We start from the raw sequence: 15,710 nt of genomic DNA, 5'->3' as shown, positions 1-15,710 counted from the left end.
CTCATCTCTAGCCTTCCTACACTTTGGTCTCATTCTTGTCTTAATCTCATCTCCTATCCCACTTACAGTATACCTGTCACAGTGTCCTGTGCTCCATCTCTGATCATTCACTGTTCACCCTTTGGGAGATTCATCTTTCCTCTGTTATCCATCCCAGATACCATCAGGGACCTATGTTTCTCTCTCACCCCATCATCCTGCTTGACCCGCTTGACTTCCAAGCCCAGTCTCCCTGCCTCTTGGTTAGGGAAATAGCTCAGACTTTTTTTCCCTTGGGATTCTAGCCATGATCCCAACCCTACCCCTGTGGTTCAGCCTGTCCCAGACAGTGGTTGATATGGGGGTGGGTGATGAGGAGTATTACAGCCCTAATGTGGGTTGGAGAATAGCTCCTTCCTCCTTTCCCTCACAAGCAAGGAAAGCCCTAACTATTAACTGTGTTTAACCAGGGTGACATCCTGTTGCTCGACACCCATGGTCCCACCCGAGGTACTGTGACCAACAAAGCTGGTTCTGTCTGGAGCAGAAGGCAAACATACACTCTTGTACATACACACCCTGGCCTCCCAGGTTCATTCCTCCCACCCACCCTTTCCTGGAAGGGTCGGGCAGAAGCACCAGGGAGCTTGGTTTCCCTGATTTCACATCTTTTAGGGAAACTTAGACATTCCCCTTCCCTCCTATCCCCAACAGGCAGCAGCATAATAATTTCCAGCTGAAAGGGGAAGGACAGATATTTGCTGTGTATTTTGTTTTCTTGCTCCCCATCCCCCCATTCCTCCCCCCTTTCTCTGTGGAACTGTATGGGATTAAACTGGAGTTCCCAGCCTTAAGGTCCCTATGGATCAGTAGGGGCTGGGAACCCAAGCATGGATATAATGTCAGCCCTGTGTTTATCCCTTGGAAGAAAGTTGTTTTTCCCTGAGCCTGTGACTATCTCCAGCAGCTTCCTTTGACTAGGCAGATAGAGACAGAGCAGGTGAGAGGCACAGGTGATAGGCAGGGTGCATTTAATGGAGCACCTTCCCTTCTGAAGGCACCAGAGGTAGAGTTCTCCATATTCCCATTAGACTCAGCACAAAAGCTGTCCAAACACTTTGTCATACATTATCTCTTTACCTTTATTCCCTTCCACAGGAACTGGGAAGAGTTCCCTCTTTTTCTCTATTCTTGTCCATGGGTTCAGGAGGGTTTCAGTCTTTATTTCCTTTTAATCTTTATCCCTTGTACATTGGGAGGCAGGAAGGGCTCTCCTCATTGCTCCTTTCCTTGTAGAGGGCACCTGGGGAGGGGTCACCAAAGCCAGATGAAGGATTTGCTCAGGGTCACAGTAGATTGGAGGGGGGCTGAGGATGAAATGAGGAGTGAGGGGTAGGCTCCAGAGAGAGTGTCATTTTAGTTAGGGACTGAAGGTGGGGCATCCCACTCATCTGTCCCATGTTTCTCTCTCTTCCTCCAGGTACAAGGCGGTATGGCTTATCTTCTTCATGCTAGGGCTGGGCACTCTGCTGCCATGGAATTTCTTTATGACTGCCACCATGGTGAGACTTGGGAGAGGGGGAAGATGGTAGACTACTTGGCAAGGGTCAGAGGGGGGGCACCTTCCCCAGGGGCACCATGGGAAATCAGTGTACAGTACGGTACCTAGAGGAGGTGCCGGATGATATGATTTGAGGCTATGGATAGGTGGCATGTCCATCCTGGGAGGAGGGAAGTGTTTCTATCTCCTGGGACAGGAGGAGGAAGAGGCAGTATTGTTGGGTAGTGGAGAGTGCCCTTGACATGGGAATGTGGCAACTTGAGTTCTGGTCTTGACTCTGATAGCAGAACTTGGTCAAGTTACTACATCTCAGAGCCTTGGTTTCTTCCTCCGAAAATTAGTGGATTAGACTAGATCAGAAAGTAGAGTTGGGGAGGCAATCAGGGTTAAGTGACTTGCCCAGGGTCACACAGCTAATAAGTGTCTGAGGCCAAATGTGAACTCAGGCCCTCCTGACCCCAGGGCCAGTGCTCTATCTGCTATGCTACCTAGCTAGAACAGAGATACTTAACCTGGGTTCTCTGCATTTTTTAAATATATATTTTGATGACTGTGTTTCAATATAATTGTTTTCCTTTGTAATCCTATGTATTTTGTCTTATGCATTTAAAAGACATTGTCCTGAGAAGGTAGGGTAGGACTCACCAGATTGCCAAAGGGGTCCATAGCACACAAAAAGTGAAGAGTCCTTGCCCTAGGTGCTCTCTTTAAGGTGCCTTCCCAGTATCCTATTTCTGTGAATGGGGAAGTATGTTCCTGTGCATTTTTCTCATGCTGATGTGGCATTGACCCCTAGGTTCTTACAGTTCTGGCATGCTCTACTGACTTGGAAAAAGCTGATTTTAGTTCAGTCTGGGTGGTAGACTGTACTTGTTGTCCATTGACCAGTCTAGCTCCCTTCCAGGAGACTCATCACCAGCCACATTAGCTTGGCCAAGCACGAAGTTGTGTGTTGTAGTGGACAGAGAACTGAATTTGAAGTCAGGAATACAGGGATTTGAATCCCACCTCTGACACTCACTGCTTGTGACCCGGGGCAAGTCACCTTACCTGAGAGTGTGACTAACTTCAATTTTCTGTTCCTCTAAAACAGATAAAAATACAGTAGGGCTTGTGGCCTTGTCTGCATAGGGAGAAGAGATTAGAAAAAGAAATGGTGTTCAGAGTGTTATAACTTGTCTTTTTTTAAATCTTTTTTGGGGGGAAAGCAGGGCAATTGGGGTTAAGTGACTTGCCCAAGGCCACACAGTTAAGTATTAAGTGTCTGAGGTGGGATTTGAACTCAGGTCCTCCTGACTCCAGGACTGGTGCTATATTCGCTGTGCCACCTAGCTGCCCCTGCCTTTTTTTTTTTTAACTGGACCCGTGATTCATTGATTATAGGAATCTTCCTCTAGGAAGATATAACTAAGAGTCTTAGAGAACTTTCTGGGCACTGGAGCTGAGGTGACTTGCCCCCAGGGTCACACAGCCTTGTATGTGTCAGAAGGTGGGACTGGAACCCAAGCCTTTTTGACTCAGCTCCTCTCTCAATACCTCACCATCTGTCTAGACTGCTAGACTTGTTAGAATGTATTTCTTTATTTTTCTTGCCTTTTTTTTTTTTGGCAACATGGCTAATATGGAAATATGGTTTCCATGGAAAAAAGAAAAGAAAAAACCCAGGTGTCAATGTTGGTACTCTCTCTCTATGGGATCCTTGCCCAAAGCCCAGTGTGAGTGTGAATACCCTAATGGAGAAAATGAAGCACACCTCCGGGTTAATCGAGAGGAAGGCCTTTCTATACCTTGGGTGGATTACTTTAGAGGGATTTCTGGGAAGGCAAAGATAAGAACCAAGAAGACCTGGGTAGATTATAATCTCTGCCAGTGAAAGGAATAACCATGTAGATGAATGAAGAACCATCCAAGAATACTATGGGATCATACATTACAAGCAATCTCATTCTAAACGTGAGGAAACTGAGACCCAGAGAGGAAGTGACTTGCTCAGAGTCACCCAGGTAGTAAGTGGCAGAGCCAGGACTTTGTCCACGTCTTTCCACTACAGGATTTAGCCTCCTTCTTTCCTTTATGACTTATCAGTTTCCAAGACGGCATTGGGACAAAGGTGGCTTCCTTTTAAAAAATTAGTGAACCTGGGGCAGCCAGGTAGAGCAGTGAATGGAGCACCAGCCCTGGAGTCAGGAGGACCCGAGTTCAAATCCCACTTCAGACACTTATTACTTAAGTCAGTTAACCCCAATTACCCTGCCTTCCTAGTGAACAGAGTAGCCTTCTTTTTTACATATTTTTGCAAATTTCAACATTGTCTGCCTTACTAGAAGACAGCTGGATTCTCATCTGCTTCTTCATTCACCCTGTTGTGAATATGCTGAGAGCTTATTTGCTAATGGATTCATGTGCAAATGAGTACCTTAGTACCTGTTGAGTATTCCTCACTGCCCTCCTCTCTCCTCAGTACTTTAGAAGCCGTCTGGGCCCACCCCAGAATAACTTGACAGAGGAAACCAGGAACCTCCTTGATACCACATCATCACCCCCACTGAAGCCCAGTTTCCTAGACTCCATTTTCAACAATGTCATGACCATATGTTCCATGCTTCCCCTACTGATCTTCACCTGTCTCAACTCTTTCCTTCATCAAAGGTAATTGAACCCTTCTATGACTCATCTCCTTTCCCTTCTGCCCTAACTCCTTGCTTCAGCAAGGATATGATGATGGCCTGCCCACCAGGCTCTCTCTCTCTCTCTCTCTCTCTCTCTCTCTCTCTCTCTCTCTCTCTCACTCACACACACACACAGACACACAAACTCTCTCTCTCTCTCTCTCTCTCTCTCTCTCTCTCTCTCTCTCTCGCAGCTCTGAGATTTCAGGCCAGGGTCTTGTGACATCCACATCCCTTTCTGTTTTCTATGGGATGGCAGAGAGGTAAGAAGGTTCTAGGGTAGAATGTTGTACACTTTCTGCCATACCACTGCTGCAATATTAGATGTTTTTGTTTACTTGTTTTATTTTGTCCCAGAAGAGGGTTCAGTCTTTGAAGTGGGTTAGAGAGTTTTTCTTTTCCCCAGAAATGATTATTATATAAACACAAATTACAGTTATCCCTTCTACATCACAACTTTTCTCCATCATGGTTTCAATATATTGTGAGTTTTACATAAAAAAATAAATGGGAATTTTGCAGAAGCCACAGAGGACACTCAAAAGCCAACAGATGACACAGAAAAAGTTTAGAAACTCAGAAGTGCATAAAATATATGATTAGTACGAGATAATAGCAACATACTTTATCTTTTAATACCATAATAATTCAGGCTTCTTCTTTGGTACAAAGGGAGGCCTAAAAATTTTTACATAGGTTTGCTACCATGTCCCTAGCCCCCTCAATGTGGAGGAGATAACTGTATATCAATAAGATTTTTTTTTTAGTAAAATGAGGGGTTTGGAATCAGTAGTAATCATTCCCATTTTTATAATGGTTTAAGGTTTACAAAATGCCTTACCTACATTATTTTTTTTAATCATTACAAGAACCCTATGATGTAGGAGTTATTTCATCCCTATTTTCAGTATGGGGGAAAATTGAGAATCAAAGAGTTTTAAGGGACTCACTGTATATCTGAGGCAGGAGCTGAATATAAGTATTTTTGACCTCCTTAGTGATCTCCAAGGGATCCCTGCCAGTTTGAAATCCTCTGAACTTATTCCTTGCCCATTCTCCACCACACCCATTTCTTTCCTGCCTAGCTTGTCCTGAATCCTTTTTATCCCCCTCCTCCCTGCTCCATGCCCTTTCCTCCACTCCTGTGTGAGCCTATAGACCTGTGATTCCCCTGTCTCAGCCTTAGGGAGAGGGAATATGGGTTTGACCCACATTTCTTCCTCTTTTTCTTTCTGCAGGATCCCTCAGGCGCTGAGGATATCAGGCAGTCTGGTGGTCATCTTGTTGATGTTTACCTTGACAGCCATCCTGGTGAAAGTGAACCTTGATCCTATGCCCTTCTTCACTATCACCATGATTAAAATTGTTATCATCAACTGTGAGTTCTGAGGAGTTTTCAGGGGAGAAGAAAGCTGATTGGGGAATGGGGGGGAGGGAGTGGGTGACAGAGAGCCAGTGGGGACTTTCTCAGCTTGAATTTTCCTCCCTTCCTCATTGGTTGATGTCTCTTCCCCATGTCTTCATTTCTTGTTCCATACAGAGATAGATAGGTGAATGAATAGATATATAGGTAGAATATTTATGAAGGGCCTACTGTATGTGCTAAGTCCTCAGAATACAGATGCTATCAAGCAAAACAGTTCTTGCCCTCAAGGTGCTTACATTCTCATGGGAGAAGAAGATACAGAAAAGGGGAGCTGGAAAGGCCTGGGTGGAGACGACACCCTGTAGAGTTGGGTCAGAAGTGGTATGGAAACTTAGTTACAGGCCAGGAGAGGCAAAAGCTCACTGGAATCCCACTGAATTGCACAGGCCCTATTTCTCTTTGCAAAGTAGACCCTGGGGAAAGGAGTGTCTTTGACCAGCCATTTTTGCTTACTCCCTTCTGTTTATTGTTGTTGAGTTGTTTCAGTTGAGTTTGACTCTCCATGGCTTCGTTTGGGATTTTCTTGGCAAAGATACTGGAGGGGTTTGCCATTTTCCTTCTCCAGCTCATTTTACAGATGGGGAAACTGAGGCAAACAAGGTTAAATGACTTGCCCAGGATCACACAACTATTAAGTGTCTGAGGGAAGATTTGGACTCAGGTCATCCTCCTGACTCTAGGTCTGGCACTATCCACTCCCCTACCTCTCTCCCCTACCTGCCCTCCCTACAGTGTGTCTTTATTTTCCCATCTATTTGAATTAGAGCCTCCTTAGACTCCCCCAGCCTGGGAGAAACAGTCAGTCATCAAGCATTTATTAAATACTTACTATGTGTTGGCCTCTGTCCTAAGGGCTGGGAATGCAAATAAATTGGCGGGGGGGGTTGGAGGGCAATTCAAGGAGTTTACTTTCTAAAGAAGCCTACACTTGAAAGGAAATTGAAAGATGAGAGTGGGAAGGGCAAGATACTAGGTTCCAGAACATGATGGAGAAGACTGGAGGGAGTGCAGCCTGGTGGGAAATGAAGAAATGTTTGCCTTGGCCCCCCTCCTTGAAAGACTCTCTGGAGTGGCCAGTGGCTTTCTCCTTGTCCTCCAGTCCTCACTTCACCTCGTAACAATCTTCTGGGACTTGCTTTCCCCCAGTCCCATCTCTACTGTCCAATTCAATTCATTAAATATTTATTAAGAAGCCACAGTGTGCCAAGCACCATGCCGAGTGCTGGAAAAAGAAGGGCTGGCCCTGCTCTCCAGGAGCTTACAGTCTTACTTCCTCTCATCTCATCAGCTTGCCTCCTTTCCATCCCCTTCCCTTATACCATGTCCTGTGTTCTCCTTAGCATTTGGAGCCATTCTTCAGGGCAGCCTGTTTGGCCTGGCTGGCCTCCTGCCTGCCAGCTACACAGTTCCCATCATGAGTGGCCAGGGCCTGGCTGGAACCTTTGCTGCATTGGCCATGATCTGTGCCATCGCCAGTGAGTTCTTCACACTTCTTTAATGGCTACCTTGGGGTGAAGAGAGGGGAAATGGCCCTAGGGGATGGGTTAGGGATGGAGGCCCTTCCCTTTTCTTGCCTCCTCTGTGAGTAATTTCCTTTCCCTCTACCTCCTTAGGTGGTTCAGAACTGGAACAAAGTGCTTTTGGATACTTTATCACTGCCTGTGTGGCCATTGTCTTTTCTATTATATGCTACTTGGTCCTGCCTCGCCTGGTAAGATAAGGGGAGGAAGTCTGTCCTCTAGGGGTGGGGGGGCTCCTGAACAATAGACACAGTGTAGCATGGTAGAAAAGGAGTTGGGTTTGGAATCTAGCCACCTGGGTTTGAAATACTGGCTCTGCCACTTGAATAAATCACTTCTCTCTGGGCATCAGTTTCCTGATCTGTAGTAGTAGTGGTGGTAAAAATAATAACAGTAAAAAATAAATAGCTAACTTACATATATTGTTTTAAGGTTTGCAAAGTGCTTTAGAAATATACAAATATTATCTTCACAAAACCCCTGGGAGATAGGTGTTATTATCCCCATTTTACAGATGAGGAAACTGAGGCAAACAGGTTACTGACTTGCCCAGGATCACATAACCAGTAAGTATCTGAGGCTGATTTTAAAGTCAGGTTTTTCTGACTTCAGACCCAGTGCTGCCTGTAAAATGTGGGGGTTAGAGCTGCCTAAGCCCCTCTGTTTTTCTTCCAAGAACTGCATCCCGCCCCACCCCCCAAAAAAAACCAAAACCCCACACATACAATTCTCCCCTTTTAGTACTTTAGGAACCCCCTTCTGCTTCTAAGCCAGTGATGTCACACTTAAATAGAAAGAGAGGATCTCTGCCAGCTGCATATTTTTGGCTTACAAAGCCATAAATTAATATTATCTATGTTGTTTATTTATTTATTTTTTTTGTTAAACATTTCAAATTATATTTTCTTCTGATTTGGGCCATGAGTTTGACACCTGTACTATGTCCTTCCTATCAAAGTAATCCACCAGTAGACAAATGATCCTTACCTTGGGACCTGAGGAAAAGTTTATCCTCCTTCCACCCCTGCCCTTGGGGTTCAAGGGTATTTATGGTCTGGCTTTCCTCCCCCATGAATTACTATTTGCCAACTTCTCCAGGTTTTGGGAGAGACAGAGAAGGTATATGGGTCAGTCATCATGTTTGTTTCTTCTTCATTGCTTATACATGTAGATAACATCTTATTCCCTTCTCCCCGTAAAAAAAACATAAAATAAGGGGGTTGGATTAGGTCATGGTCCTAGATCTCAGACTCTAAGAAAGGGTGATTGGAGAGTAAGAAACTGGGGAGAAGAATCTCACTTCGAGGTGTTCCTTCTCTTTCTTTGACCCTGCCAGAAATTTTACCAATATTACCGGCAAGCCAAGACGGAGGCTCATGGGGAGCGGGAAACCAAAATGGATTTGATTCGCAGAGGTACCTGGGCGCAGAGGAGTGGGAGGGAGGCTACTCTGAGGGAATACATACTCAAAGGAGGAAGAGAGAGAGAAGTCTTTTATCTGCTAGATGCTATGAAGGATACAGAAAATGTGGTCTCTGGGCTAGGTGATTCAGAAGAAATACAAAATATGATTGGGCATGGCAGCACATGCTGCCATATATTCTCTCCTCCAGGCTGGCAGATTGGTTGAACTTGAGTACTGAGCTGCAGTGGGACAAAACCCAGTCTTGTGTCTGCCATAAGTAATGCCAATATGGTAGGCCTTGAGGGAATGTGTGCTGGTGGAGAGTTGCATCATGCTGCCCTAGGAGGGGCAAATCAGACCATGTTTGAAAAAGCAGAACAGCAGTTGGGTCAAGCCTGTGAGTGACTGCTGTACCTACAATCTGGGCAGAATTGGTAGACCAATCTTAAAAACAAAGGAACAAAAAAAAAAAACAACCTACATATGATCTCTGGGCTAACAGCTGTGAGGAGAAATATAAGATATATTGCCTGCCCTTGAGGAACTTATATCTTACTTGGGGACACAGATTTAATAAATGAAAAATAAATTAGGAAAAACAGTTGCAAGCTCAAAATTGCAAGTTTTCGACTGTCCATGCAAGAAATCTTCAGGAGAAACAGATCTGTGTGAGCTAGGGCCCACTTTGTAAGTTCAAAGCTTTCTCCTCCAAAAGTCTTCCTTTGACCAGAGTGCCACCTTCACCCCCAAACTCACACAGTACTTTATTTTATGAGCCCTCTTTAGTGAGGGCTTATCATGTAAAATTGTATATGAATGCACTTTGTATACATGACACATTCCTATGCTGGACTGTAACCTTCACGCGGGCAGGGATCTTGTGTTGTCTAAACTTTGCGTGTCCCCTGGCAATCCCTTAGCACGGTTCTCTCTGTAAGATGGGACTTCTTATAAAAAATGGGACTCCTAGTAGATGTTTGTGGTTGTATTGTCTTCTAAGGTCTCTGAGAATAGGTCAAGCTTGAAAGATTGGTAGGGTTTAGTTGGAAGAAAGAAGGAAGGATGGAGGGCCTGAGCTAAAGAAACTGAATGGAGAGAGGCAGGAATTATTTATTTTTCAGCATCAAACCCCAACTTTATTTCCCATCTCTGAGAGATGGGGATGAGCAGACAGATGTGGGAACTATGAATGAGAGAGCCCTTAAGAGCTCCATGAGAAATGAGACTTGAGTCACACATGGCAGCAGGGAATTGAGCCGTGGTTGGGAAAGAAGGGGAGCTCCAGAAGGGCATCAGGGAAGACTGGGTAGATCTGAAAGCTGGGCCCCAGCCTGGGGGGGGGCCTCATCTCCATCTACTCCCTGGGTTCCCGGAGCACCTCCCACAGGACCTTGAGTTGAAGGTAGGCTCTAGGCTCAGGGCAATGAGTGTGGGTCAGAGTTGGAGAATAGAAGCTAGAATGGGGGAGAGGGGGCGGATACTAGAACATTGGTGAGAACTAGAATTAGGGAGGTAGAATAGGCAGGGTATGCAGGATCCCTCAGGTATCTGGATGTACAAAGTTGGAATTGCCATAGATAAAGCCCTGGAATCCATCCTGATTGGTGTTGGCCAGGACCTGGTGTTCAGGTAGGTTCAGCTCTAGGGCCCAAAGAAATGAAGAATTTTGTCAACTCTCAGCACTGCAGCCACACGGTCATGGCTCAAAGGGAGGGGCAATCTTTAGCCTCTCAAGGTAGTCTGCCAATCAGTTCAAGAAAAGAAGGTATGTAGATGCATGGCAGCCTCATCATTGGGTCCAGAGCGTATACACTTCCTATACACATTGCTTCCATCTCCTGGGACAGTGCTTTTGGGGACGTGACCATCTGCTTCTTGCTGGCCTAAAACAGCTTTTCTTCATTCTCTCCATCAAATGGAGGCCATCCTGCCAGCATCCCCTCCAGCAGGACTCCAAAGGACCACTAGCTCACCAACTTCCCATAGGACTGGTAGGCAATAATCTTATAGGTGACTTAGTCTGAGGTCCCCCGGAAGGTCCAGGTAGTGGTCCGAGGGGAGATGTTCTCCTTTCACATGTAAAAAAAAGTCCATGATCTTAATGTGTCTTTCTGTGTTCAGGATCACATCCAGCTTCAGGTCCCTGTAGATGATGCCCTGATTGTGTGGGGAGATGAGGCCAATGGAAGTTTCCCCAAAAGGACCCAAAGAGCTGCTGAATGTGGTTCATGAGGTCCCTATAAAACTTGTCCAACTGAACCCATATTCAGCAGGAGTGAATGAGGTCTGGAGTCCCCAGCTGCTGCAATGTGATATAGGAGTCCCCGCCCACCCATCATTGACTCCATCACAAAGTATAATCAGTAACCTAGAAAATGGAAGGGAGTGAAGCAGCCACTCACCTGCAATGCCCCCCAGGGCCAGGATGCTGCCTGCACCATCATATCCTTCTCTAGGAGAGACCCAGCATGTTCTCATCTAGTATCACCTTGCCAAAGCTACCCTTGATGAGAACCATGAGGATGGTGAAAACAGTTATGTACAGATGGCCCAACAGGGCCAAAGAAGCATCCATTGGAGTCAATGGGGCTAGGGGAGGGGCCTGGGCATACCTGCTGCTCCTTGGGTAGCATTTCAAAGATTAGAAGGGTGATTTCCTCACCACTACAATGAAAAGTAGGTAGTATTTTTTTTTTTGGACTGGATCTGTGATGGCAACAGTGTTGTTGGTGAGGAATTTCCTTTACCAAAAGCAGATCCATTCTTGCTTTGAAAATTACCATCTTAGAGATGTTTCACCTGAGGCCTGAAGAGAGTAAAGGAACTTGCTAAGGGTCACATAGCCCTTATGGGTCAGGTATAAGTAGGACTTTAACATAGGTCTTCTTGACTTCAAAGTTATTTGCTAAGCCAGTGGAGCCCACTCAAATAGAAACCTGATCATTGACTTAGAAAGTCACAAATTAACGTTATCTGTGTTGCATTGTATTTTTCAATTTGTTTTGTTAAACATTTATCAATTACATTTTCGTCTGGTTCTGGCTCACTCAGGAATTTTGTGGCAGTCCTGCAAGTTTGACACCTCTGCACTAAGCCACACTTCCTCTTGGGTAGTGTTACTGTCTTCGATTTACTTCTGGGGGGCAACAGAAGCCCAGAAAGGAGAAGGGACTTACCCAAGTTCACAAAAGCAAGGAACCCAAGAACTAGAAGGGACCTCAGTTGGCGGTTAGTCCAATCCATCCTTGTCCAAGAATCCCCTCCACACCACTCCCTACTTTACCCAGCTAGTGAGTACGAACACACTGTTAATTACAATGTGTGTAATCTGAAGAGTAAGTACTAGATGACCCAAGAAGTCCTCCTCCAGTGAATGATCCTGAGCCTCCTGTTTGTTGGATTGTTGGGAAGCTTTTCCTGGTGTCAGATCCAAAACTGACTTCCTGTGACTTCCATCCATTGCTCCTAGTTCCTGCCCTTCAGGTTCAAACAGAACAAGTCTAGCTCTTTGCGTCGTTGGAAATAGCTATCCTCTGTTACCTCTCAGTCTCACTTTCTGATCCTCATAAAGTATGTTCTCCTCTCCTGGATACACTCCAGCTTGTCTCTCTTTCTTAAAATAGAGTGCCTAGAGTTGAACATGGCACTCTAGAGAGAATGGCCTGGCCAGAACAGAATAGATTGGAACCATCACCTCCTTGTTCTGGGCATTAGACTGTGAACTGTGTCCCTCTTTCCCTTTCGCAGCTCTATACATTTTTCATTGACTATGCCGCAAGCCTGAAGTGTGGTTCTCCTTCCTCATCCTGACCTTCTGGCTACCTCAAGCCTCAACTAAAATCCCACCTTCTACAAACAAGAAGCCTTTCCTAGACCTCTTTAGTCACCTCTTAGTGGCTTCCTTCTGTGATTATCTCCAATTTATCCTCTCTAGAATAAACTGTTTTTACATAGTTGCTTGTATTTGGACTCTAGCCCTGTTAGATTGGAAGTTCCTCAAGGGCAGGAATTGGGCTTTTTTTTTTTTTTGGTCTTTCTTTATATTCCCAGTGCTTAGCTTACTGCCATAATAGGTGCTTAATAAATGTTTGTTGACTTGATTGGATATTATGCACCTTTTAGTGCCCAGTATAGTATTATTAATCAATAAGATATTATTTATTTATTTATTTATTTTTATTATTACTGTTTTGCTTTGTTATTTCCTTTTACTTTTTTTTTTTTGGAGGGCAGTTGGGATTAAGTGACTTGCCCAAAGTCACACGGCTAGTAAGTGTGTCAAGTGTCTGAGCTCAGATTTGAACTCAGGTCCTCCTGACTCCAGTGCCGGTGCTCTATTCACTGCACCACCTAGCCGCCCCTATTATTAGCTTTTTATTGTTATATCATACTGTTCAATCATATGGAATTAAAGGATCATAGATCTTAGAGCTTGAAGGGATATAAGAGGTGATAAGTTGAAACCCTTTTTACAGATGAGGAATCTGAGTTCCAGAGAAGTTAAACAACTTGCCTGGGGTTACACAGCTAGGACATATCTGAGGTGGGATTTGAACCTCAGGCCTTTGTGTTTCTGGCAAGGCAGTCAGGGTTAAGTGATTTACCCAGGGTAACATAGCTAGTAGATATCAAGTGCTGAGGTCACATTTCAATTCAGGTCCTCCCGACTCCAGGGTCAGTGCTCTGTCCACTGCTCCACCTAGCTGCCCCAAATTCAGGTCTTTGTGATTCCAAGTCCAGCATTCTATCCACTAGACCATGGAGTCCTTTGACTCTAAATCCTATTATCTTTCCACTTTCCCACATAGGAATAGGCGTAAGGTAGTTTGTGGGCCACTGAGGAGACTTCTGACTAGATCAGAGGGTACCCTTCGGGGGAAGGAGGATGCTGTGTAGGAAGCTCAGGACTAAATTATAGAGGCCATTAAAAGGGAAAAGATTTTGGTTGTGATGAAGTAAGCCATAGTAAACATATGTGTATGGAGAGGGTTTGGGGGTGGGAGGTCTAGCTAGGCCTGTGATTTCATGTCATTTTAATAGGGAAATTCCTTATTGAAAAAACTCCCTGTATTAAGATCAATAGCTATACTGCACTGTATAGTCTTAGAGGGAGGTGATTAACCCCTTGATTAGTCAAAGCTAGTATGTGTTATGATCCCAGACTTCTTGACCTAGACCTGCTTTCTCTTTACTACAGTGAGCTCTCTCTCTGAGATATGACACATGAAAAATGGTGTATTTCCATAAGGAAATACCTCTACTAGGGACAGGGTGAAATATAGATTAGAGAAGGGAACCTAGAGGAGACAAGAGGCCATTGTAGTGACCTAAATGAGGAGTGGTAGCTCTGAGGTTCTAGGGTTCTTTGTGGAAAGGTAATAGCAGAGAACATGGAGATTGCGTCAAGTGAGACTGAAATGGTTGTCTTGTGCATTCTCTCTACCCAGTAACCTGAGACCTTGGTGAAGGCAAAGGGTAGAGGTGGGAAGTAGGAAGATGATGCTAGAATGTGAAAAGAGCACTTGCCCTGGAATCAGATGGTCTGGTTTCAAACTCTAGCTCCACACTATCTATATTACCTTGCGGAAGGTCCCTGGGCTTCACATTGCTCATTTATAAAATGAGGGGTAGGAGTAGGGGGTGGTCAGACTAGATGGCCTCAGAATTCCTTTCCAGCTCTAAATCTGTGATCTTAGAACACTATATAAAAGAACAAGTTTATTTTTGCCCTAATTTAGGACCACCTCAGGTGTTTATTTTGTCTTCTCCCCAGGAGATAACTGTGCCAAGAGTGGAGGAGGGAAGTCCAGCACACATGAGAGACCTTCCATCATAGCTATCCTGAAACAGGTAGAGAGGGGTAGAAAGCCTGGGTCTTCTGCCTCCATATCCTGTCCTTGCCCATTCCTGTTACCCCCTTGGCCTTAACCCTTTCTGTTCTCTTCTTCCATCTTCAATCTGACTTTCCCCATTTTTGACCTTGTGTTATTGGTGGCGGGGTCCAGGAGAAGAGTTTTTATTCTGCTTTTTCTCCTCCCCTGTCCTTATCACTCCAGCTCCCCTACCCCGCACAATACACATCCAAAAATGAGACTGAACTGCCACCCCACATCCATTCCCCGTACCTGCTCCAGTGCCCTCCGGAGGAAACCATCCCCTTTTCTTCCACTTCCCAGATCTGGGTTCTGGCATTGTCTGTCTGCTTTGTCTTCACCGTCACCATCGGCGTGTTCCCTGCTGTGTCTGCTGAGGTCCAGTCCACCATTGCAGGCACCAGTGACTGGAGTGAGAGCTGGAGGGCAGGGTGGGCAGGGCAGGATTGGGTATGGAATTGGAGGGGAGGGACTGGAAACTGAGGGAGGTAAAAAGAAAGTACCTTCACTAGGATTTGGAGGTCTTTAGGGTACCGAGTTTATTCCCTTTCCTTTTGAGATGATAGGGAACTGGGTCGGTGGGGGGTAGACTGGGAAACTTGCTTATGTATGGGTCAGTGACTTATGAGGGGTTAGGAGGGTGTCCCTAACCCTTGACTCCCTGTTCCCATCTTTTTATTCTGTTCTCACATCAGCTCCCTAAAAGTAAAAATCAGGGTGTATTGTGCAGTTGGAGAAACAATGAGCTTACTCTGAGGTCACGCAGAGATCAGAGTTGAGACTAGAATCTGTGTCTTGCCTCTTAAGCCCATCCCTGGGTCTCATACCCTGGACATTTCCTAATTTGTAACTTTTTCACCCCCTCACTTCCAGAAAAGTATTTCATTCCTGTCTCCTGCTTCTTCACTTTCAATGTCTTTGACTGGGCTGGCCGGAGCCTCACTACTCTGTACATGTGGGTAAGTAGAGCTTGTGGGGGTAGGATGTTGTCAGAGTCCCCACAGAACTTTGTTTGACAATGGAAGAGTAAATAAAGCATGTAGCTATTTATGTATGGGAAGGGGATCTAAGCTGCCCTCTCCTGCTTTGAAACTGGTCAACCCAGGAATGTGTGGTGGGTGGGACTAGGGTTTGGGGTTTCTGGTGCAACTTGCTGGACTAGAAGCTTCTTAAAGATGTCCCAGAATAGAGTGCTGTACACACATGTGATCACTTGTCCTTGTCTGTGGGTGGTTAGTGGGCCAGGGACCACATTGTGGCACATGCTGCGCCTCATA

The 15,710-nt window shown here is 45.3% G+C and overlaps 2 protein-coding genes across 11 annotated transcripts in view; both read left to right on the top strand.

Moving 5' to 3' along the window:
- Positions 1–15,710, top strand: part of MYMX (myomixer, myoblast fusion factor) — a 35,455-nt gene that overhangs the window by 17,492 nt on the left and 2,253 nt on the right. The window lies entirely within an intron of this gene.
- Positions 1–15,710, top strand: part of SLC29A1 (solute carrier family 29 member 1 (Augustine blood group)) — a 31,377-nt gene that overhangs the window by 13,414 nt on the left and 2,253 nt on the right. For 9 of the 10 annotated variants that reach the window (XM_069065857.1, XM_069065862.1, XM_069065861.1 and 6 more), the window contains 10 exons: positions 1,460–1,541; positions 4,002–4,189; positions 5,448–5,587; positions 6,976–7,110; positions 7,249–7,346; positions 8,492–8,570; positions 11,612–11,788; positions 14,334–14,410; positions 14,737–14,845; positions 15,307–15,392. In XM_069065857.1, the coding sequence (XP_068921958.1) occupies positions 1,460–1,541; positions 4,002–4,189; positions 5,448–5,587; positions 6,976–7,110; positions 7,249–7,346; positions 8,492–8,570; positions 11,612–11,788; positions 14,334–14,410; positions 14,737–14,845; positions 15,307–15,392 (1,171 nt within the window). The remainder of the gene's footprint in view (positions 1–1,459; positions 1,542–4,001; positions 4,190–5,447; positions 5,588–6,975; positions 7,111–7,248; positions 7,347–8,491; positions 8,571–11,611; positions 11,789–14,333; positions 14,411–14,736; positions 14,846–15,306; positions 15,393–15,710) is intronic. The other variant, XM_069065867.1, reaches the window with a different exon arrangement.

This window comes from Petaurus breviceps, unplaced genomic scaffold, assembly GCF_028583685.1.
Source record: "Petaurus breviceps papuanus isolate PSGF00001 unplaced genomic scaffold, PetGlider_PUasm1.0 90701, whole genome shotgun sequence".
NCBI lineage: Eukaryota > Metazoa > Chordata > Mammalia > Diprotodontia > Petauridae > Petaurus > Petaurus breviceps.
The sequence above is the reverse complement of the archived record's forward strand: the minus strand, read 5'-3'. Positions and strand labels throughout refer to the sequence as shown.